This window comes from Sus scrofa, chromosome 14 (assembly GCF_054392235.1).
Source record: "Sus scrofa isolate SSC_HxYL_T2T_F1_AM1 chromosome 14, Sscrofa_HxYL_maternal_Yorkshire_Landrace_v2.0, whole genome shotgun sequence".
NCBI classification, from domain to species: domain Eukaryota; kingdom Metazoa; phylum Chordata; class Mammalia; order Artiodactyla; family Suidae; genus Sus; species Sus scrofa.
In genome coordinates, this window is record NC_139396.1 from 33,699,924 (window position 1) to 33,723,571 (window position 23,648).

The 23,648-nt window shown below is 41.8% G+C and overlaps 1 protein-coding gene and 1 pseudogene across 3 annotated transcripts in view; both read left to right on the forward strand.

Moving 5' to 3' along the window:
• The window catches only part of EXTL3 (exostosin like glycosyltransferase 3), a 51,997-nt gene that overhangs the window by 6,422 nt on the left and 21,927 nt on the right, over nucleotides 1-23,648 (forward strand). For both annotated transcript variants that reach the window (XR_014828435.1, XM_021074090.2), the window contains exons 2-3: nucleotides 12,741-12,868; nucleotides 21,691-21,835. Coding sequence is in view for 1 of the 2 variants with exons in the window: in XM_021074090.2 (XP_020929749.2) it covers nucleotides 12,741-12,868; nucleotides 21,691-21,835 (273 nt within the window). In the remaining variant the exon portion in view is untranslated. The remainder of the gene's footprint in view (nucleotides 1-12,740; nucleotides 12,869-21,690; nucleotides 21,836-23,648) is intronic.
• LOC110256867 (spermidine synthase pseudogene) lies at nucleotides 16,158-18,248 on the forward strand (annotated as a pseudogene). The gene has a single exon (XR_014828442.1). The product of XR_014828442.1 is annotated as a spermidine synthase pseudogene (transcript).

The following is a 23,648-nucleotide window of genomic DNA, read 5'->3' on the forward strand; positions in this document are numbered from 1 at the left end:
GGAGTCAGACTTCATGTTTTCTCTCTTGGGTGGCAGGCAGCGCAGATGTTAGTTCAGCCTTTTTGTCTTTATCTGGTCTGCTTGCAAATAGCGCCATGGTTCAGGGTGGGCCAGAGGTTGAGCAGTTTCTACACAGAATCTCAAGCTCCCCCTATCTGGCTCTTTCCATTCTGGAATCTTCTAGGGGCTGTTGTTACCCCGAACTCTTTCTTCTTACTCTTCAGGCCAAAAAGACTTCGATATTGTACGCAAGTTTAAGCTGTCCTGCATGGTACCAACTCTGGCCTACTCTGGTCAAAAGCAGCAGTGATTCTCCCCAAGTTAATAGTTCTTTCCTAAATTTCATAATTTGTCACCTCCTGTTCACTATGTAGTACCTTCAGGTCATGCTTTTTTGGTATTTTTGTCCAGAGTTTATGTTACTGTCTGTAGGAGGCTCTGTCTGGGCAGGGGCTTGTTCAGCCATTCTGGAAGCAGGGACCTCCAGGTGGTCTCTTTGTTGATACAGGTTCCCACCCCACATTTTGGTTCATGTTATTACTTTAATCTGACCAGTTAACACATCTTCCTCACTCTGCTCTATATTCTGGAAAGTAGTAATAAATAGGGTGGTCTTGTTGGAGCAAGCTGTGAAAATGAGAATGTCAAAATCTGTCCTTTTGGAATTTTAAAACATGGACTGTTATGAAGGGGACCTTGTTACTCATAATGTAGTCCTGTCCACTCCAGACATTGCCCATCTCTACACTATATGCTCACTCATTTCTTTTTTTTTTTTTTTCCCAGTTCTTTCCAACTTTATTTATTTATTTATTTATTTATTATTATTATTTTCCCACTGTACAGCAAGAGGGTCAGGTCATCCTTAGATGTATACATTGCAGTTACAGTTTTTTCCCCCACCCTTTCTTCTGTTGCGACATGAGTATCTAGACATAGTTCTCAATGCTATTCAGCAGGATCTCCTTATAAATCTATTCTAGGTTGTGTCTGATAAGCCCAAGCTCCCGATCCCTCCCACTCCCTCCCCCTCCCATCAGGCAACCACAAGTCTCTTCTCCAAGTCCATGATTTTCTTTTCTGAGGAGATGTTCATTTGTGCTGGATATTAGATTCCAGTTATAAGTGATATCATATGGTATTTGTCTTTGTCTTTCTGGCTCATTTCACTCAGTATGAGATTCTCTAGTTCCATCCATGTTGCTGCAAATGGCATTATGTCATCCTTTTTTATGGCTGAGTAGTATTCCATTGTGTATATATACCACATCTTCCGAATCCAATCATCTGTCGATGGACATTTGGATTGTTTCCATGTCCTGGCTATTGTGAATAGGGCTGCAATGAACATGCGGGTGCATGTGTCTCTTTTAAGTAGAGCTTTGTCCGGATAGATGCCCAAGAGGGGGATTGCAGGGTCATATGGAAGTTCTATGTATAGATTTCTAAGGTATCTCCAAACTGTTCTCCATAGTGGCTGTACCAGTTTACATTCCCACCAGCAGTGCAGGAGGGTTCCCTTTTCTCCACAACCCCTCCAGCACTTGTTATTTGTGGATTTATTAATGATGGCCATTCTGACTGGTGTGAGGTGGTATCTCATGGTAGTTTTGATTTGCATTTCTCTTATAATCAGCGATGTTGAGCATTTTTTCATGTGTTTGTTGGCCATCTGTATATCTTCCTTGGAGAAATGTCTATTCAGGTCTTTTGCCCATTTTTCCATTGATTGATTGGTTTTTTTGCTGTTGAGTTGTATAAGTTGCTTGTATATTCTAGAGATTAAGCCCTTGTCAGTTGCATCATTTGAAACTATTTTCTCCCATTCTGTAAGTTGTCTTTTTGTTTTCTTTTGGGTTTCCTTTGCTGTGCAAAAGCTTTTCAGTTTGATGAGGTCCCATGGGTTTATTTTTGCTCTAATTTCTATTGCTTTGGGAGACTGACCTGAGAAAATATTCATGATGTTGATGTCAGAGAGTGTTTTGCCTATGTTTTCTTCTAGGAGTTTGATGGTGTCCTGTCGTATATTTAAGTCTTTCAGCCATTTGGAGTTTATTTTGGTGCATGGTGTGAGGGTGTGTTCTAGTTTCATTGCTTTGCATACAGCTGTCCAGGTTTCCCAGCAATGCTTGCTGAATAGACTTTCCTTTTCCCATTTGATGTTCCTGCCTCCCTTGTCAAAGATTAATTGACCATAGGTGTCAGGGTTTATTTCCGGATTCTCTATTCTGTTCCATTGGTCTGTCTGTCTGTTTTGATACCAGTACCACACTGTTTTGATGACTGTGGCTTTGTAGTATTTCTTGAAGTCTGGGAGAGTTATGCCTCCTGCTTGGTTTTTGTTTCTCAGGATTGCTTTGGCGATTCTGGGTCTTTTGTGGTTCCATATAAATGTTTGGATTGTTTGTTCTAGTTCTGTGAACAATGTCATGGGTAATTTGATAGGGATTGCATTGAATCTGTAGATTGCTTTGGGTAGGATGGCCATTTTCACAATATTGATTTTCCCAATCCAGGAACATGGAATATCTTTCCATTTCTTTACATCTTCTTTGATTTCTTTGATTAAGGTTTTATAGTTCTCGGCATATAAGTCCTTTACCTCTTTGGTCAGGTGTATTCCGAGGTATTTGATTTTGTGAGGTACAATTTTAAAAGGTATCATTTTTTTGTATTCTTTTTCTAATGTTTCATTGCTGGTATACAGAAATGCAACTGACTTCTGAATGTTAATCTTATATCCTGCCACTTTGCTGAATTTATTAATCAGTTCAAGGAGTTTTGGGGTTGAGTCCTTAGGGTTTTCTAGGTATAGTATCATATCATCTGCATACAGTGACAGTTTGATCTCTTCTCTTCCTATATGGATGCCTTTGATTTCTTTTGTTTGTCTAATTGCTGTGCTCACTCATTTCTCTGCCTTGTGACAGCCAGTCCCTTGATTCTTAATTTTTAGTTCTCTTCTCTATGAAGGGCACAGCTCATTTACACAAGCTGCCTTGGAGGGCCTTTCTGAAGAGGGGATATTTGAACAGAAGCCTGAATGAAGTGAGAATGGACCCTGTAAATTCTGAAGGAATGGACAGAGAACGGCAATGCAGGAAGCTTGTGATGTTCAGGGAGTTCCCATTGTGGTGCAGGGGAAATGAATCCAACTAGTATCCATGAGGATGCAAGTTGAATCCCTGGCCTCACTCAGTGGGTTAAGGGTCCAGTGTTGCCATGAGCTGTGGTGTAGATTGCAGACATGGCTCAGATCCCATGTGGCTGTGGCATAGGCCAGCAGCTGTAGCTCCGGTTGGACCCCTCGTCTGGGAACTTCCATGTGCTGCAAGTGCAGCCCTAAAAAGCAAAAACATAAAAATAAAAAGAGAAGCTTCAGTGGGTTAACGATCCGGTGTTGCCGTGAGCTGTGGTGTAGGTTGCAGACACGGCTCGGATCCTGCATTGCTGTGGCTCTGGCGTAGGCTGGCGTCAACAGCTCCGATTAGATCCCTAGCCTGGGAACCTCCATATGCCGCGGGAGTGGCCCAACAAATGGCAAACAACAACAACAACAACAACAACAACAACAAAAAAAAAACAGAAGGAAAAAAAAGAGAAGCTTGTGGTATTCAGGACATGGAGGAGTACCCAGTGTTTCAGGGTGGAACGATCGAGGGGGGAGAGCTTGAGAGGGTTGGAGGAGGCAGAGGCTAGCACATGCAGACATGCTAAGGGTTCCAGGTTTTAGTCTAAGTGTGTTAGGGTGCCTCTGGAGGTTTTGAGCAGGGAGTAACGTGATATGTGTGGGACTGTGGGTGAAAGAGCAGAAGCAGGGCAGAGACTCTTGCAGGAGCCAGGCAAGGGGTGCTGGCGGTTTGGGCCGGGGCAGTACTGGTGGACGTGGTGATTCAGAGATAAGCATATCCTGCCGCCCTGGGAGAATTCTGGTCTCTGTGGTGGTGACGCCGGAATGTGCCATGTTTCCCAGATGGAAACTGTGGGGATACAAGATGATTTTTCAGCCCTTTTTCCTCTTTCCCAGCTCTTGATATTAGAATGGAACAAGGAAAGTTCTCTTTGGGGAACTTAATGTCATGCCAGGGTAGTATTTTAATACTATCGCCCCAGTAGTCTACGAAGGAGGACTGGGAGAGAAACTGGCTGTGTTGTCAACCCAGAGTCATTAATATTCAGCCGTGGGCCTCTGCCAAACGGGCACTTGAAGGCTTTACTTCTGGCTGGACCTCAGGCAAGAGTAGAGATAATTCTAAAGCCTTGTTCTTTAGAAAGTTGATACATTTTATTTTTTGACTGTACCCACTCTACTCTTGAAAATATTCCCTGAATGTATCAGATGCTCATGTTCTTAATTTTTGATTTCTAAGCAAAGCTAATAGTCCAGTTTCTCTGGGTCCCAGATTGTACAAAGTTTGGTAGAATTCACCAGGTATTGGTGTATCTGGTTTACTTATTTTACAGTATTTCACTTAATAATCGGGTGGCTATAGTTCTCTCTTTGTCTGTTTGAGAATGGACTACAAGGCTATGAGGAGAATTATATAAAACAAAGTTACCAGAAATCAGAAAATAATAGCAAGACTTATAGATGTATAGTATAAAGGAATTGCTGAAAAGTCATGTTGCATAAATGATTTACTAATTGCAGTAAATCAGTTCTTTAGGTAATGTTGCCCCCTCTTAGTTTATATGTACTCTCCCCCCCCACCCCCCACCACACCTGTGGTTTATGGACATTCTTGAGCCAGGGATCAAATCCGACCGCAGCTGCGACCCATGTCACAGCTGCAGCAATGCCGGATCCTTAACCCATTGCACTGGGCCGGGGATGGAACCTGTGCCTCAGCAGCAACCTGAGTGGACCTTAGCCGTTGCATAGGCAATGCCAGATCCTTTAACCTGTTGCACCACAATGGGATCTCCAGTTTATATGCACTTTTCAAAATAATTTAAAGTAAGGAATCTGAGACGAGAATTTTATTGCTTTAGGTCACTCTACTTATTAATGCCTAAATTAGAACTTAGGTCTTAGAACCTCTGACCATAGTTCACTGTATATTCTCTCTTTTTTTTTGTTTTACCAAATGAAATTTCTTGGTACAGCATACATATAAATATATACACATGCATACATATATATTTTACAAATTAAAAGAAGAGATTGCGCTGATCTTATTGTAATTGCTAACAATGTTTGAGCATTTTCTATGTGCTGGGCAGGTGCTGTGTCATGCTGTTTTTATGTATTCTCTCATTTATGGTGAACCTTTAACATATGCTCTTTTACCTACACTTTCACAGAGATCATTGGCAGCTTTTTTCTCTTATAAATGAAGACCGTCTTTTTTTTAAAATTGAAATACAGTTGATTTACAATGTTATGTTTCAGGTGTACAGCAAAGTGATTCAGTTATATCTATATCTATATATATGATATATATATATATGAAGATAATCTTATCTAAAACATACTTTTTTTTTTTACTGCATTAAACTCAAATTTAAAGTTGTGAATGGAGAGCCAATTCACCACGTTGCCTTCTTATTCCTTTTCCTTCCTTCTTTGCATTTCCCATTTTTTTGCCCCCACTTAGTGGTGTTTATTGAATGAATGAGCCCCTTGAGAAATCAAGAGGTTTTACTGCTGCTGCTGCTTCAGTTGTCTTCTCTGTTGATCCCTCTCCACCCAGTCACTTGAAGCTCTGTTTCATATGAGTCCTCACAAGTAGGCCCACATGGCCCTGTCTTCCTCTGGAACCTCATTTCTTTGATTCTCGAGCTCTATGACTGGTTATTTTTTTAAGTCAGAGGAAAGGGGAGGATGGAGGACAAAAATTCATTGCTGTTTACCTTTCTTGTCTGTAGGATGGCTTGACATAAAGTTCATTCTCAGAAATGGATTCATTGCAGAAGTGTATTATGCATGCACATGTATTGTCATAGACTGTTGGGTTTGGCTGGGCAACATTTGCCTTAAAGAGGAAAAGGACAGCATTGTAAGTGTATTTAAATTGGTGAATTTAGTTGGTGGAATTATGTGTTTGCATGGTGCTTTATTTTGCCTACAGACATGGTCCAATTTTACTGCTGTTTAGTATGTTCTACCTTTTAGTGGCCTCTGCCCTTCACTTACTCTCTGACTTAGGGTTGTTCACTCCATCTCTACATGTCCTGTTTTTCTTTCTGACCAGCTTCAAAGACCAGCTTTGGCTAGTCAAGAGCTGCTGTTATAAAATGTTCCGTATTTAGGTAGTTTTTCCATTTGAATCCAAATTCATTATTCTGTTTTCACTTGAGCAGTTATCACTTACTAAATTGTTGAAATGTTCCATTTTTCCTTGTTAATAGCACTAACTACTTATATTTTCATCCCTTAGATATTGAGATATTTGCTATTAATTGGGAATCAGACTTAGGGTAGCTAATTAAATATTTACGTGAATTGATACTTGGCTAATTTATGTGGATTGGCTGATTCTGCTGGGATAGAAACCAAATACCTTTTTTTTCCCCCTAATAAATTTTATTGGAACATAAACTTTGGATTTACAAAGTTGTGAGCCATTAAAAGGAAAGAAATAACGGCATTTGCAGCAACATGGATGGACCTAGAAATTATCATGCTACGTGAAGTCGGTCAGACAATGAGACGCCATCATCAAATGCTATCATTTACATGTGAAATCTCAAAGAAGGACACAGTGAACTTCTTTGCAGAACAGACACTGACTCACAGACTTTGAAAAACTTATGGTTTCCAAAGGAGACAGGTTGGGGGGTGGGGGAATACACTGAGGGTTTGGGATGGAAATGCTGTAAAATTTGTTTGTGATGATTGTTGTACACCTATAAATGTAATAAAATTAATTAAGTAATTTTAAAAAATTGTGTTTCAGGTGTACAACAAAGTAAATAAGTTGTACATATCCATTTATCCATTCCTTTTCAAATTCTTTTCCCATGTAGGTTGTTACACAATATTGAATAATTTACCCTGTGCTATCGGTGTCCTTGTTACCAATCTATATTATATATAGTAGTGTGTATATGTCAATCCCAACCCCTTAATTTCTCTCTCCCTCCCCCATGTTTCCCCTTTGGTAACCATGAATTTGGTTTAAAAACCTTTGAGACTGTTTTTGTTTTATAAGTTCTTTGTTATCATTTTTTATTAGATTCCACATATTAGTAATCTCATATATTTGTGTTTCTTTGACTTACTTCCCTTAGTATGATAATTTCTAGGTTCAAATGCCTTATTAATGAATTATGGGAAATGCCTCTATTTGAGTAGTAGTTCTTTTATTGTTCACGAACTCCAAATTTCTTCAAGAAGCAGCCTGAATATTAACTGAAGATACTGATTATTTTTTATCCAGCATGCACATTTGCATATGGTGGGTTCTAGGCCATGTCTGTTCCACTGTTGCACTGTGGGGAGAGGAAGAGCGAGTCCAGGCCGTCATGAATGATGGTGAACAGAGAACCAGTGACACATCCTCAGGGAGTTGGGACATGAAATAGGAAAAATGAGCATTAGCACTGCTCCTGACATGCTCGTAGGTTGGTGGATTTTTTTGCCATAGAAAACTAGGTTCGATACTGAGTTTTCAGTGTTTAAAACTTTTTGATGTGTAAACTTCTCAAATCTTTTTTTTTTTTTTTTTTTTTTTTCTTTCTTTAGGGCTGCGCCAGCAGCACATGGAAAGGTTCCTAGGATAGGGGTCGAATTGAAGTTGTAGCTGCCACCTACGCCACAGCAATGTGAAATCTTAGTCTTATCTACAACCTACACCACAGCTCACGGCAACACTGGATCCTTAACCCACTGAGCAAGGCTAGGGATTGAACACATGTCCTCATGGATACTAGTCGGGTTCGTTAACTGCTGAGCCATGACAGGAACTCTGTCAAATCTTTATTCCATATTCTGAAAGTAGAACCCTATTTCCCATTTATTTATGCGTTCATTTATGAAGCACTTGTTGAACATGTACTGTATGCCAGGCACTGTGCTCTGTAAATTCTGGTCAGTGTCATACTGGTATTTTAATTAATAACTTGAAAGTCAGTCTTCATGTTCACACATTACTGAGCTGTAATCGTAAGGCTTGAAAGAAATAGCCACTGTTGAGGGTTGGGGAGAATATTTTCTAAACATGACGTATTACTTCTGGTTGACTCATTTCTTTCATGTTTAATCTGCTCTATCTCAGATCCTTAGAGGCCAGCACTGAGCTGCATGTCTGCATTACAAATATTTCAGTCTTTTTGTCCTTCTGATTTTGGTGCCAGAATGGGTAATGATTGGTTTGCTGAGCTTTTGACTAGCCATTAAGCACTATGGCTTTGAAGCAAAACTGAGAGAAGAAAGCTTTTACTTCCCCCTTAATTTTCATTTGTATTTGCAAAATTTATAAGGGCAGAAATCTCTTTTTGGTTATGAGGAAAAGGTGATTGTGCTTAAGTTACAAATTACATTTATCTCCTGGTGGTTGAGTCTAAATCATTGTGTCTTGAGTGCTCTTGTGGCACAGCGGGTTAAGGATCTGGTGTTGTCACTGTAGCAGCTTGGGTTGCTGCTGTGATGCAGGTTCTATCCCTGGCCCAGGAACTTGTACATGCCACGGGTGTGTATGTAGCCAAAAAACCCCAAAAAACAAAATCAGGGTGTCTCAGCAGTGGCATTGTGATGTTCGGGCTGCTTAATTCTCTGTGGTGCTGTGGCGGGGGTGGGTGGGGGTGGGCAGTCTTGTGCACTGCAGGATTTAGCAGCATCCCTGGCCTTTGCCCACTAGATGCAAGAAGCTCACCACCCCCTGACCCCCACCCATCCGTGACAACCAGAAATGTCCACAGACATTGTTAAATGTCCCTTGGGGGTCAAAATCACCCCTAGCAGAGAACCACCACTCTAAATCCTTAAAGCAGACCTGCCGACCACAGTTGTTGATGAGCTCATCACAAATAAGCTGCCGCCTACTTGTTGCTCTGCTTCTGTGAATCCTTAAAAGCTTTTCTTTCATTCTGATGGCTGTTGTTTTGGTTCCCTAATCCTAAAGATCTTGCTGTCATTCAGCCCAGAGGAGTTGTGCCAGGATGAGCAGAGATGGTATGTGTGCTGTATTCCTGGAATCCAGGGAATGTATTCTTAATGGACTTGGCCTCTTAATGGACTTTAATAAACTTGCTCAAAAAGCTGGATATGAAAGCTAGGCCAAGACACATTTGATATGAGACCTTCCGCTCTAAGTCTTCCAAAAGACAATCAGGTCCTCTTGAATTGGTTACTTTGTAATTGGGCAAAAAGTTTGAATATGTCCTAGAGATCAAATCATGATCCTTTTGGGTTTTTTTGTTGTTTCTTGTTTTAGATTAAGAGGTTGTTAGTAGGGTTGTCATGTTTTCACACAATAGGGTGGTATGTTGATTTAGCAGAGAGGTTGCTTACTTATGTTCATCTAGTAGCTGCTAGAATTGGAATCTGAACTCAGATTGTTTTCCTTTTAGGGCTGCACCTGTGGCATATGAAGCCCCAGGGCTAGGGGTGGAATTGGAGCTGCAGTTGTCTGCCTACACCACAGCCACAGCCACACAGGATCCTTAACCCACTGAGCGAGGCCGGGGATTGAAGCTGAATCCTCATGGATACTAGTGGGATTCTTAATTTGCTGAGCCACAAAGGGGAACTCCTGAACTCAAGCTTTCCTGATTGATTTCAGAGCCATGCTTTTTCCTCTGTACAGCGCCTCTCAAACTTTAATGTGCTTAGGACTCGCTTGGGGATCTTGTTAAAATGCAGATTCTGACTTGGTAGGTTTAAGGAAGAGCTGCAGTCCTGCATTTCTAACAGAGTCCCAGGTGAGGCCACGTTGCTGGCCTTTGGACCACACTTTGAGTACTAAAGCTCTGTGCAGTGTTCCTGGATTACTAATTGTGCTGTAGGTAATCCTCCTGGTGATTAACCTGTAAAACTGCTAATCCACAATTGAATATTCAAGAATTGGATGTTTCAGTGATTTTTTTTTCCCTTCATTTTAAGCTTTGCGTATTGGTTACTAGATATTAAGCTTCATGTGTTCACTGGTAGAGTTGAGAGCTTCATTCACCTGAGCTGGCAGTACGGCAGTTCTGTATGAAGTGAATGCCAGTTATAAGAAAGTACCATGAATGATCTGAGGATAGTTGTGGGGGCAAGTGTTTGAACAGTGGCTGTAGTCCATTGATTCTGAAGTGGACATCATTTTACATTTCCCTGTCTCTGAAATTGGGTGTGCCATAAGATAGATGGCATTTTACCATCACTGAGGTTGGCATTTGGCTTCTGCTACTTCTGGCCACTCTCCCACTCCCTGGGGGTAGAGCCTGGCAGCCACCATGGTGAACAAGTGGCCTTGTCTCCCCTCCTTGCTCCTCTCTGTGCCTTGACCCACGGTTCAGTACCTTTGTTCTGTCACTGCTGAACCGAAGCTTGGGAGGCGGAGGCTCCAAGCTTGGGGCTTTTTATATTGGTCAGAAGGGCCACAGGGCAAGGTGGATTTCTCTGTCTACTGCTTGGCTCTGACATCTGCTCTCTGTGGTAGCAAATCTGTTGTAGATTTGTCCTTGTTTTTCCTTGGTAGGAACTCCTCTGGGACCGAGGCAACATCTTAACAAGCTCTTTATTAAAGTAAACATTCTAAATGATAAACTATCTCACCTCTTCTTATTTGCAGCATTGTTATCTCTTGTGAGCCACATGGGAAGTCCTATTTCTTGATAGTACACAAATTAGTAATGTATTTTCCATGGGGTGAGGTTTATAAATTTCCCTAAGTTTAGCAGAAACTGACTTGGAGTTAGGAGGTACGAGTTAAGAGTCTAGCTGGTTGTCCACGTGTCAAGTGAAAGGTGACTGGGTGACTGCCAAGGCCCTTCTAGCTCTGAACTAACTCGATTCTAAGTATACTAGAATGAATGGATTGAAACATGAGGCCTCTGCTTTAAGGACAGAGAAGAAGTGGTTAATTTTGACAAGGGTGGTGAGTGACAGGAGGCATCTGAGCTAGGTTTCCAGGGAGAGGCTGATTTGGGGAGAGGAATAGGAGAAAGTATTTTAAGCTGAAGAGACCATACTCTTGAGATCACAGGAGTACCTTTGAAAACCTTCATAAACTTTTAGACCCTGGATAAAATTACATTCATGCTCCATGGAATTTAGCCTCCTTACAAGTAAAATATTCTATGGAAACTAACATGACCTTTCCTGGCTTTGTAAAGAGATGATTGCTTAAGAAGTTCTCTCTCTCTCTTTTTTTTTTTTTTTTTTTTTGTCTTTTTGCCTTTTCTAGGGCCGCTCCTGCAGCATATGGAGGTTCTCAGGCTAGGGGTCTAATTGGAGCTGTAGCCACCAGCCTATGCCAGAGCCACAGCAACTCGAGATCCAAGCCGCGTCTGTGACCTACACCGCAGGTCACAGCAATGCCGGACCTCTAACCCACTGAGCAAGGCCAGGGATGGAACCCGCAACCTCATGGTTCCTAGTCGGATTTGTTAACCACTGCGCCACCACGGGAATTCCGAGAAGTTCTCCTTGTTTCTGGTTTTTGAGAGTGAAAGGATGGTCCTCATTAGCTGGATTAATTAGATATAGAAACTATAAAAATAAAATGAGCTATCAAGGCACAGGGTATGTTCATACTTGTTTGAGTGTCAGGAGCAAGGTGAATAATAAAGCCACTGCCTACATTATAGTAAACTGTGCTTATCTGAGATGGATTTAAATACTTTTTTTTTTTTTTTTCTTTTTGTGCTTTGTGGGGCTACACCTGAGGCTTATGGAGGTTCCCAGGCTAGGGGTCGAATCGGAGCTGGAGCTGCTGGCCTATGCCACAGCAACATCTGATACGAGCCACATCTGTGACCTACACCACAGCTCAGGGCAACGCCAGATCCTTAACCCACTGAGCGAGGCCAGGGATTGAACCCGCAACCTCATGGTTCCTAGTCGGATTTGTTTCTGCTGTGCCACCATGGGAACTCTGGATTTAAATAATTTTTTTTTTATTACAATGTACTTCTCCTGTTGGGGCACTCATCTTTGTTTTGTAAGGAAATCACTGCGCTGCATACGTGGGTTACTTTGGGTAGAGGTTCTTTGAATTAGAATTTTCTGGGGACACAGAAACTCTTAGTTTGACTAAATTAGGTACACCTTGAAAGAAAAAGCTTTTGTTAAGTGCAGTCAGTTTTGCAGATAGGAATTGCAAAGGCGAAGTAATTAACCTCAGCTGGATGGGCTGTCCTTTGTGTTTTTTAATACCAAAAAAAAAAAAAAGGATTTAAAATTGGGGGTCATAAATTATATAGACTCAAGGGATTTCTGAGTTTGGTTTTAAAATTTATGGGCAAACTGGCAGATCCCAGAGCTGGGAATCGTCATTTCAGTTCTACTCTGCCACCTTGTGTTCTCCTGGGAAAGTTGTTTTTAATTACCCTACACTGTACATAAAATAACCCTCAGCTTTAGCTTATTAAACAAGAAAATTAAGCAGCAAGTGAATAAAGCTTAACGTGTGAAATCCTTATTATATATTTGCTGAATTAGAAGACGGTTTTTCTAGATCTTACAAGTGGTAGGTAAGCAGACAAAATTATGCAGTATATTTAGCCAGTTTCCTTTGACCTAAAGGCAGTTTTGGTTTTGCCTTCTGCAGCACAGTGTTGATCGTTAGTGTGTTTTTTCTTCCTCTTTGCAGGTGGTCCGTACTGAGAAGAACAGCCTGAACAATCGATTCCTGCCCTGGAATGAAATCGAGACAGAGGCCATCCTGTCTATTGATGATGATGCTCACCTCCGCCACGACGAGATCATGTTTGGGTTTCGGTGAGGAGCTGATTTTCCTTTTAGAAGCATTTTTTGTTTGCAAGTGACAGAAAACTAACTCAAAACCTGGGTTAGGCAGCCAAGTGAATTTCCTAGCTGATAGTAACTGAGACATCCTCAGAAGCAGGAAGGGCTGACTTGGGACAGAGCTGGACTCAGAGGGTTCCTTTCCTCTTCTGTAGGTTCTGCTTTCCTGTGTTGCCTTCACTCTCATATAGGCTCTTCCTCTGATGCAGGGAGATGGAGTTCTGTGGTTGGCTGGACCAGGGTTACCTGCCTGCACCCAGAGCTGTGAGCACATCTTCCTCCAGCCACAAACCATGTGGACTGCGAGTGGAGGCAAAGGGAAAGGAAATGCGAGGGGGTCATGCTTAGAGGAATGGGGAGTTACTCCCAGGCAGGCAGAATCAGCACGTTGCCTGCCATTCTCTGTGGGAGCCCCAGGAAGCTCCCTTTCTAGCTCTTCCAGTGCCCACAGCCCCTGCTACCCTGATGCCTGACCCCTTCTCCTCTCAGTCCCACTCAGCCTGCTGGTCGGTGCTGCAGGTCAGCACTTCATGTCACAATGGCAGCAGTGGTCAGCGTGTCCAAAGGGGAGATGCACCATGTTGGTGCCGTGGAGCGGTGCCAAGATCTGGGGCTTGAAAGATGTGGTAAAGGTGAGGTTGGAAGCAAAGGTCCAAGAAGAAGAAGAGGAGAAGGTTAAGATGATAATGCATGACACTTGCTGAACACATACTGTGTGCCAGAGGCTTAGGTGAGCACTTTGTCTGGTTTATCTCATTAATCCTTAGGAGTAAATTCAGATCCAAGAGAACAAAACCATGAAGCCTGAAAATAAGTGGCAGAGCTGGAATTCAAATGCAGATTTATCTGACTCTGGAAATTCTACTCTGCTACTAAACTATACTGTTTTTTTTGGAAGTTTGTAGTTCTTTTGGGGCTTAAATATCCCACTTTGAGGGAACCACACAGACAAAAGAATGGAGGAGGTCAGGGCTACTCAAAGTGTGGGTGGGCTTGTATGCTGGCCCATGGACAGTTTATTACCTGTCCACAGTGAGGTAAGTACAAACAGTGAAGGTAGGTATTTAGAAACTTTTAAAACGATTTGACATTTACCATGACATCCAAGTGTGAACATTTTCCTTGTAATTCATTTCGGGGTAACATTTATTGAATGTAATTTGTACATCATGCAGGTCACTCATTTAAGTATACCGTTCAGTGGTTTTTAGTATATTTACAGAGTTGCCTAACCATCACCATAATCTATTTTAGAAATCTTCACTACCATCAAAAGAAATCCTGTGCCCATTAGCTGTTGTTCCTCATTTTCTTCCAAGTCCCTTATCAGAGATATGATTTGCAATTTTTTTCTCTTATTCCGTGGGTTATCTTTGCACTTTCTTGATATGGTGTCCTTCAAGGCACAAAAGCTTTTTGTTTTAATGAAGTACAGTTTTTCTGTGTTTTCTTTGGTTACCTGTGCTTTTGATGTCATATTTAAGAAACATGCAATTCATTTTATTGTATTTTACAAAAGAATGAATCCACAGTAAGCCAGGGAAAATTTACTTCTTTAACCACAGATAGTTTGAGAAGCACTGGAATAGATTTCCTTGGAGATCTTGTTCAAATGAAGTGCAGATCCAGGATGGAGAACACTTTGCTCTGTGCTTTTGTTTTGTTCACTGAAAGCCTGGCCTGACCCCTAGCTTTCAGGTTTCCTTTGGTTTAGGTGGATAAGTGCAGATGCTTAGATGAAAGGAGTAGCCTTATTGCTGTTTTTGTCTCAGATCCATCTCTAAAGAATTGACACATTTCTGACAAATTAGAACATCTGTTCTTCCTCTCCTTCGCCAGCCTCTCATTTCCTTTGACCTCCTCCTACTGCTGTATTATTGAGGCAAGAGCCTGTTGTTAGCTGTGATAAAAATCTCAGTGGAGTATGTTCCTTTGTACCATGATGATAAGTAGATAGCTCTCCATTTTTATCAAAGGAAAAAAAAAAAAAAGCTATGTGTTGATTCCAGAAATTGGCTTTTGCCATCATGGTTGTCGTTATTGAGGGTGGCGGGGTGGGGGGGAGGGGGGAGGGATAGGAAGTGGTGTATTTCTGATACAGCGTGATGCGTGCTGAAGGACTGTGAGCTGTGAACAGTGTCATGGGTGTTCACGGGAGAATTTCTAATTATCTGTAGATCTCAAGAAAGATTAGACAAGGGATCCTGCTTTGAGTTTGAAGCTTAAGATACCTGGTATTTGCTGTCTTCTCTGGCTCTTGATTTAGGAAGATTGGATCTTTTCCGTTTGTCAACAGAATTCTAAGTAGTGAGAGAATGATGGGAAGCTTTATGACTGGTGATATTAAGAATCTTTTCATGTGCTCATTGTCCATTTGTGTATCTTCTTTTAAGAAATGTCTATTCAGAACCTCTGCCTTTTTGTTATTGAATTGGAAGAGTCTGTTAACAATCATTGGAAAGTTGAGGTTTAAATTATCTCTGGCTCTACTTCCAAACCTTCTATTGCCCTGACTCTTTTTCTCATTTTTTGGGTATCCTTTGATCTAAAAACTTTCTCTCTTAGAATTAGAGTTTTCATCTTTTCTGGTTAGATGCCCAGGAGTGGGATTGTGGATCATATGGTAATTATTTTTAGCTTTTTAAGGAACCTCTATACTGTTCTCCATAGTGGTTGTACCAGTTTATTCCCACTAGAGGAGGGTTCCTCTTTTGAAAATACATGCAAAACCAGTGTTCATGGCAGCATTATTTACAATAGATAAGACATGGAAGCAACCTAAGCATCCATTGACAGATGAATGGATAAAGATGTAGAGCGTGTGTGTGTGTGTGTGTGTGTAGTATATAGCCCACACACACACTGGGATATTACCCAGCCACAAAAAAGAATGAAATAATGCCATTTGCAGCAACCATGGATGGACCTAAAGATTATCATACTAAGTAAGTGAGAGGAAGACAAATATTATATAGCATCACTAATATGTGGAATCTAAAAAAAAGGATAAAATGAACTTACAAAACAGAAATAGACTCACAGACATAAAATACGAAATTGTGGTTGCCAAGGTGGGAAGCAGAGGGAGGGATAAATTAGGAGTTTGTGATTAACAGATACACTGTGCTGTATATAAAATAGATAAAAAGACAAGGACCCTACTGTATAGCACAGGGAACCATGTTCAATAGCTTATAATAACCTATAATGGAAAAGAATCTGAAAAAAATATATGTGTATAACTAAATAACTTTATACCTGAAACATTGTAAATCAATTAAACATCATTTTTAAAAGTAAGTAAATAAACAGTTATCTCCCTAATTGGCTTATTTCACCTGAACGGAAATGAAACAGACCTAGGCTCAAGAGGAAAGGGCAAGTATAGCCAGAAATTATCAAAAACAAAAAACATGGAGCCTGGCCCCCACAGCCCCACCACTCCCGGCCATCTGCGAGGGCTGGTTCCACAAAACGTGCAGCCTGTGGCCCAGCCAGGCCCTGTCTCTTCAGGTGAAGCACCTGCTACCTCATCTATGCTCGAGGTACCAGGATATCCTTGTCTTCCACAGTAAGAGCTATAGCAACGTGCTGGTGTTGGGCAGCATCACCCAGTGTACCGAGAGAGACAGATTCTCCTACCAGGAGATGATAGCCAACCTGCCCCTTTGTAGCCACCCCAACCCACACATCATTGGGATGCGGGGGATGGGGGCATCATGTGGGAGTTGGTGAAACACCCTGCCATGGAGTCTGTGGTCCAGTGTGAGATTGAGGAGGATGTCATTCAAGTCTCTAAGAAGTTGCTGCTGGGCATGGCTGTTGGCTACTCTAGCTCAAAGCTGACCCTACACATGGGTGACGGTTTTGAGTTCATGAAACAGAACCAGGGTGCCTTTGATGGCATCATCACTGACTCCTCAGATCCCCTGGGCCCTGCCGAGAGTCTCTTCAAGGGGTCCTATTACCAGCTCATGAAGATGGCCCTCAAGGAGGACCCTCATCCTGTGCTGCCAGGGTGAGTACCAGTGGCTGCACCTGGACCTCATCAAGGAGATGAAGCAATTCTGCAAGTCACTGTTCCCCATGGTGGACTACGCCTACTGTACCATCCCCACCTACCCCAGTGGCCAGATCAGCTTCATGCTCTGCAGCAAAGACCCAAGCACCAACTTTGAGGAGCCCATGAAGCTGCTGATGCAGAAGCAGGTGGAGCAGAGGCAGCTGAGATACTACAACTCTGACATGCACCGGGCAGCCTCTGTCCTGCCCAAGTTTGCCCATAAGGCCCTGAATGATGTGATATGAGTCCAGGTGCCACTGCTGATGCTATGCAGGACCTTGGCTGGGGAGCCTCCCACCAGGCAAGTGTCACAGGCCCCAGAATGCTGGGTGGACTGTCTGTCCTCTGTGTGGCATTCAGCCTCCAAGCCTATACCAGCTGTGTACAGCACCACCTCTGCCTTCTGTTGCCCCTCACCCACCACACACATGTGTTTATAACAACAACAAAAAACAGAAACCCTCCCCAAACAAAACAAAAAACAAAAAACAACAAAAGAAATTCTCCTTCTGGCAGAAAAGAATATGGATCTTGGCTAATTTCAGTTTATATAGCCAAAAAAAAGAGCAAATGCACTTTTTTTTTTTCTTTCTGCATTTTTAGGTCTGCACCTGCAGCATATGGAAGTTCCCACAATAGGGACTGAGTTGGAGCTGTAGCTGCCGGCATGCACTACAGCCACAGCAATGATCTGTGCCAGCCAGATCTGAGCCACATCTTCGACCTATACTACAGCTCATGGCAACATTGTATCCCCAACCCACTGAGCAAGGCTAGAGGCCGAACCTGCATCCTCATGGGTACTAGTTGGGTTCTTAACCTGGTGGGTTACAATGGGGATTCCTGAGACAAATATATTCTTAAGGGACAGATTGAACAAAGAGACCCAAGAAAATTGAAAATGTATGTTTATACAAAAGCAGTATGCGAATGTTCATAGCAGCATTACTTATAAGAGTCAATGAGTATAAACATCATGAAAGGATAACTATTACATGATTCTGCTTATATGAGACAACCAGAGTAGTCAGATTTATAGAGACAGGGAGTAGAATGGTGGTTTCTCGAGGCTGGAGAAAGGCACGAGTTCTGAGTTAGGGTTTAATGGGCCAGAGTTTCAGGTTGGGAAGATGAAAAAGTTCTGAAGATGGATGGTTGTGATTCACAATGTTAATATACTAAGGCTGTTGAACTGTACACTTGAAAATGATTAAAATGGTAAATTTTAATGTTACATATATTTTGCCACACACCAAAAAATCAGTTGTCAAAAAAGCAAAACAAAAGAAATATGAACAACCCAAACATCCATCAGCTGATGAATGGATAAACAAAATGTGGTATACCCATACAGTGGAATATTATTTGGCCATGAAAATGAATGAAATACTGACACATGCTACAACATGGGTAAACTTTGAAAATGGACAAAGTAAAACAAGCCAGTCAATCACAGTCACATAATATTTGATTCCATTTATATAAAATGTCCACAACAAGCAAATCCATGGAGATAGATTAGTGGTTGCCATGGGCTGATGAGGGGGAGTGACTGCAAATAGCTATGGGGTTTCTTTTTGGGGTGATGAAAACATCATGAAATTATATACTGGTGATGGTTACATAGCCCCATGAATATACCAAAACCAAATGAGCTCTATACTTTTTGTTTCTGTCTTTTTATGGCCACACCCATGGCATATGGAAGTTCACAGGCTAGGGGTCTAATCGGAGTTGTAGGTACCTGCATATACCACAGCCACAGCAATGACAGATCTGAGCCATGTTTGTGACCTACACCACAGCTCATGGCAGTGCCGGATCCTAACCCACTGAGTGAGGCCAGGGATCGAACCTGTGTCCTCATGGATACTAATCAGGTTCATTACCACTGAGCCACAACGGAAACTCCAAGTTGTACACTTTTATTTATTTGTTTGTTTATTTATTTATTTTTGTCTTTTGTCCTTTCAGGGCTGAGCCCATGGCATATTGAGGTTCCCAGGCTAGGGGTCTAATCAGAGCTGTAGCTGCCAGCCTATGCCACAGCCATAGCAACACCAGATCCAAGCCATGTCTGTGACCTACACCACAGCTCATGGCAATGCCGGATCCTTAACCCATTGAGCGAGGCCAGGGATCAAACCCACAACCTCATGGTTCCTAGTCAGATTCATTTCTGCTGCACTACGAAGGGAACTCCTCCGAATTGTACACTTTTAAATGAGTTTTATGGTATGTGATTTGTATCTCAATAAACTTTATTTTTTTAAAAGGCAATAGTGTAAGCTTTATGAGGAAGGATGGGATTGTGGACTGGAAGGTAGGTTTCTCTTTCAGAATCCAAGAATCTTTGTTATCTGGTTTCTCTCTTTCTTTTTCTTTCTTTCTTTCTTTTTTTTTTTTTTTTTTGCATTTTAGGGCCACACTCAAGGCATATGGAGATCCCCAGGCTAGGGGTGAATTGCAGCTACAGCTGCCAGCCTACGCCATAGCAGCTGTCAGATCTAAGCCACATCTGCCACCCACACCACAGTTTACTGCAACACTGGATCCTTAACCTACTGAGCAAGGCCAGTAGGTTAAGGATTCTTCCCCGAAACCTCACGGTTCCTAGTGGTGTTTGTTTCAGCTGCGCGACAGCAGGAACTCTGAATCTCTGTTATCTTGGACCCAGTACTTTTGAATTCCATCACTGGATATGATGTTGGTCTTTTTCTCTATATTGCATTTTTCTGCTCTATGAGTTTTCTTTTCCAAGGGGAGCTGACAAAACCCTTTTTCCATGTTTGGTACAGGTTTCTTAATTTATTTTGGAGAGGAGGAAAAGGCTCATAAACTATCATAAGAAACATGATATTTGAAGAAGAAACAATTGTTTTAGATAGTTTAATTAGGAAGCAAGATTTCACCTTATTTATTATTATTATTATTATTGTCTTTTTTGTCTTTTAAGAGCCACACCCACGGCATGTGGAGGTTCCCAGGCTACGGGTCTAATTGGAGCTGTTGCTACTAGCCTACACCACAGCCACAGCAACGCCAGATCCGAGCCACATCTGTGACCTACACCACAGCTCAGGCCAACGCTGGATCCTTAACCCACTGAGCAAGGCCAGGAATCGAACCTGCCACCTCATGGTTCCTAGTTGGATTCTCCTCTGTGCTATGATGGGAACTCTTCCCCAAATTAAACTCTTGATGCATCATCTTGGGTATTTATTTAAGCCTCTACTTGTGTTTATGTGGTACTTGTGCTTCCACGTTGATGTTTTTTCCTTATTTTTTAAGAGATAATTAATACCTAATTGGCTGTTGACAGCCTTTAACAAATCAGACATGTTACTTTTTGATATCATATAGCAAATGAGATTCTGCCTTAGTAAAAACTGACTACATTGTATTGACTTATATCAGCCAAATCTGATGATTAAAATAGTTTCCCATTCTTTGTTCCGCTGATATTTCAGGACTAGTAGAATCAATAGGCATTTGAAGAACTCAGTGTTTTTAGGAATATTAATATAACATTTGGATATACCATGGGTATTTATTAGCAATGGTTACATTCTGTAAATGTCAAAATGTGTTATTAAAACATGGTTCTTTAGGTTAGTGAGTGGGAGTCAGTTTTAGGAGGTAAATCAGAATAGAGGTAGGGTTTTGGTTGGGATGTGGCAGAAAGCCCATCTAGAAGACTGCTGTGTCGTGCTAGATCGTAGTTTCTTACCTGTTAGACTGCATTAGTCACTTGCAGACTTAATAGGGGAGGAATTCTTTTGAAATGAAATCTTATGTGTTTTAAAAATTGAAGTTCCCTGGGTGGTGAGGGAGTTTCTTAGGCAGTTTAAATCTCTGGGTGTGAGGTGGTGTGAGGAGGTGATGGTTCATTGTTTACTGGACTCTTGAAGCACTTCTGCAGGGCTGTAGGGGGCTGTGGAGCATAAGCGCTTTCAGCTCTACAGTTTTAGCCCATGAAACTGGGGAACTGATTTTATTTGTCCTACCTTACCTATAACTTTGAGGATGTTATAAAGATTATCCTAGAAACATTGAATTCTCTATTTCTTGCATTTATGAAGCCTTTTGTTTGCGTGATTCTGTAGACTAGTTCTTGTCATGGTGCTGGTTTCTGCCTAAGGTCTGCTCAAATCAGGAACTTAGACTGTTGCACCTAACTCCAGGCAGCAGTACCCTGTGGTTAGACCAGTGGTCTCTAAGCTTTTTTTATGGTGTACCCTCTCAGTAAAAGAGAAGTTAGGTATGCAGTATTCATGAATTATACAAGTCCTACTGTACTAATATGTCATACTCATTAAAAATAAAACTTTTTTGGAAATTAAATAAGATTAAAAATAAATAAAAGTTATCTTCTTCCTTCTTCTTAGCCGATTGCTGTATTAACCCATTCTGGAGACCCTTAACACTTTAGACTCCTTAGATCCTTTCTGTTATTCCAGCTAGTTCTTTTTGTAAGGGCTGAAGAGATGCTGGCAGCCAGAAGTCATAGGATCCACAAGCAGGTGCTTGGGAAGGAGCTGCGGGTAACACTGTTTGTTTTTATCTTGTTTGACTTGTGATTGATTTGGTTTATAAAAATCTTTTTAAAAAGGAAATATTAAATAACAGGTCAAAGGGCCCGAGCCTGCAAGATTGAGGCAGTAATTTTAAACGTTTCTGATAATCTTAGAGCTTTGTACTCAGGTGTGTGCATATGCTTGTGTTTTTTGAGGGTGTGGAGAGAAGCACGGGACCGCATTGTGGGTTTCCCTGGCCGTTACCATGCATGGGACATACCGCATCAGTCCTGGCTCTACAACTCCAACTACTCCTGTGAGCTGTCCATGGTGCTGACAGGTGCTGCCTTCTTCCACAAGGTGAGAAAAAGCTGGTAGGATGGGCATGCACTTGGTAAGAGCCCAGCCTTTGTATGGTAGTGAAATGCTGCTTTAGAGTTAACTCTCCTAATGCTTCTTATATATCCCTTCTGTGCTAGAACCGAATTATTTCTATTTTTAAAGGCAGTGATTGGAGTTCCCGTCGTGGCTCAGTGGTTAACGAATCTGACTAAGAACCATGAGGTTGCGGGTTTGATCCCTGGCCTTGCTCAGTGGGTTAAGGATCTGGCATTGCCGTGAGCTGTGGTGTAGGTCGCAGATGTGGCTCAGATCCTGAGTTGCTGTGGCTCTGGTGTAGGCTGGCAGCTATAGCTCCGATTAGACCCCTAGCCTGGGAACCTCCATATGCTGAGGGACCAGCCCAAGAAATGGCAACAAGACCAAAAAAAAAAAAAAAAAAAGCAGTGATCAATATGATTAGAGCACTCTAGAATAAAAAGTCACGATGAGAAGGCTACCTATATAACTGCACATAGGCCATTAGGAAACTCAGTTCATCTTACTGGGTGTTGGCTCTCCCTTTGTAAAATTCATAGTATTAGGCCAAAATACTGTCCAGTTTCACCATGGCCATTCCACATGTGGTCTGGCCAACAGAAGGCTAAACCTGGCTCTCTTTTGATTCACCTGCTACTATCCCAAGCCCCACTCTAGGCCTCTGTCTGTTGGGGCTCTACAAGTTCTGTTTGATTCCTTAGAGCTTTTTACTTTCACCAGGCCTCACATCCCAATTTTTATTGACTATCCTAGATGCAGTCATTACTCCTTTGCCATACTGTTATAGGTTTTTTGCTCCTGATTCATCTTCCCTTTACAGAACTCAGCTGTGCTGTAAAGTAGCCACTGGTATTGAGATGTGCTCTAAGTGTAAGGTACATTCCAGTCTTTGAAAATGTAGCATGATAGAAAGAGTATAAATGATCTCATTAATAATTTTACATTGATTGTGTGTTAAAGTGCAATTATTTTAGATACACTGGGTTAAATATTTTACTAATTAATTTTACTATTTTTTTTCCCCATTAAAATTGTGGCTGGTAGAAACTTGAAACTGATCTGTGTGACTCACGTTATATTTCTTTGGGATAGTGCTGCTCCATACCTTCCCTCCCAAGTCCTCTCTCTGGGCTCTGAAGACTTTCTAGTCTGATATAGCCAAATTCCCCCCCCCCCCAACACACACATACTCCCACCTCACAGAAGACCTCCTCTATCTCCTAGATCTGATTAAAATTTGACTTTTGTCTGATGGCAGTGCTTCTGCTTTAGTCTGCTCCTGCAGTGCTTGAGGCTGCTCATTTCCCCAGATTTGTATTTTGAACTAAGGTATAGAGAACCGTTTTCACTGTTTACCAGTGACACTCCTAGATAATTCCTTCTCAGCTGTCACATGGAATCTCACTTGAGGCTGATGGTGTCTGTCTTGTTGCTCCATCTACCAACCTCCTAATAATCCCTTCACAGTCATCAAAGATGTTGGCGCCTGGCCTCTCATCCTGATCTCCACTCCATACCCTCATGGAATACCCATCCAGCACACTGTCTCCTGGTAATTGTTGGGGTATCACAGCGTTCTGTGTCTTTCTAGTCCTTAGATGTTCTCTTGTACTCAGTGTCTTGTGGGTTTTCTTAGCGTCTGTAAGCTGAGATTTCCTTCCTTCTGTTCCAGCCTTGACCTTTCCATTAGATCTATACGGGTATATTTAATTGTTTTTAGGACATCCCCTGTCTGTCCCTTGGGTACTTAAAGCTGAACTTTTCTCCTAAAAAGCTCATCATCTCCCCCCAGTTC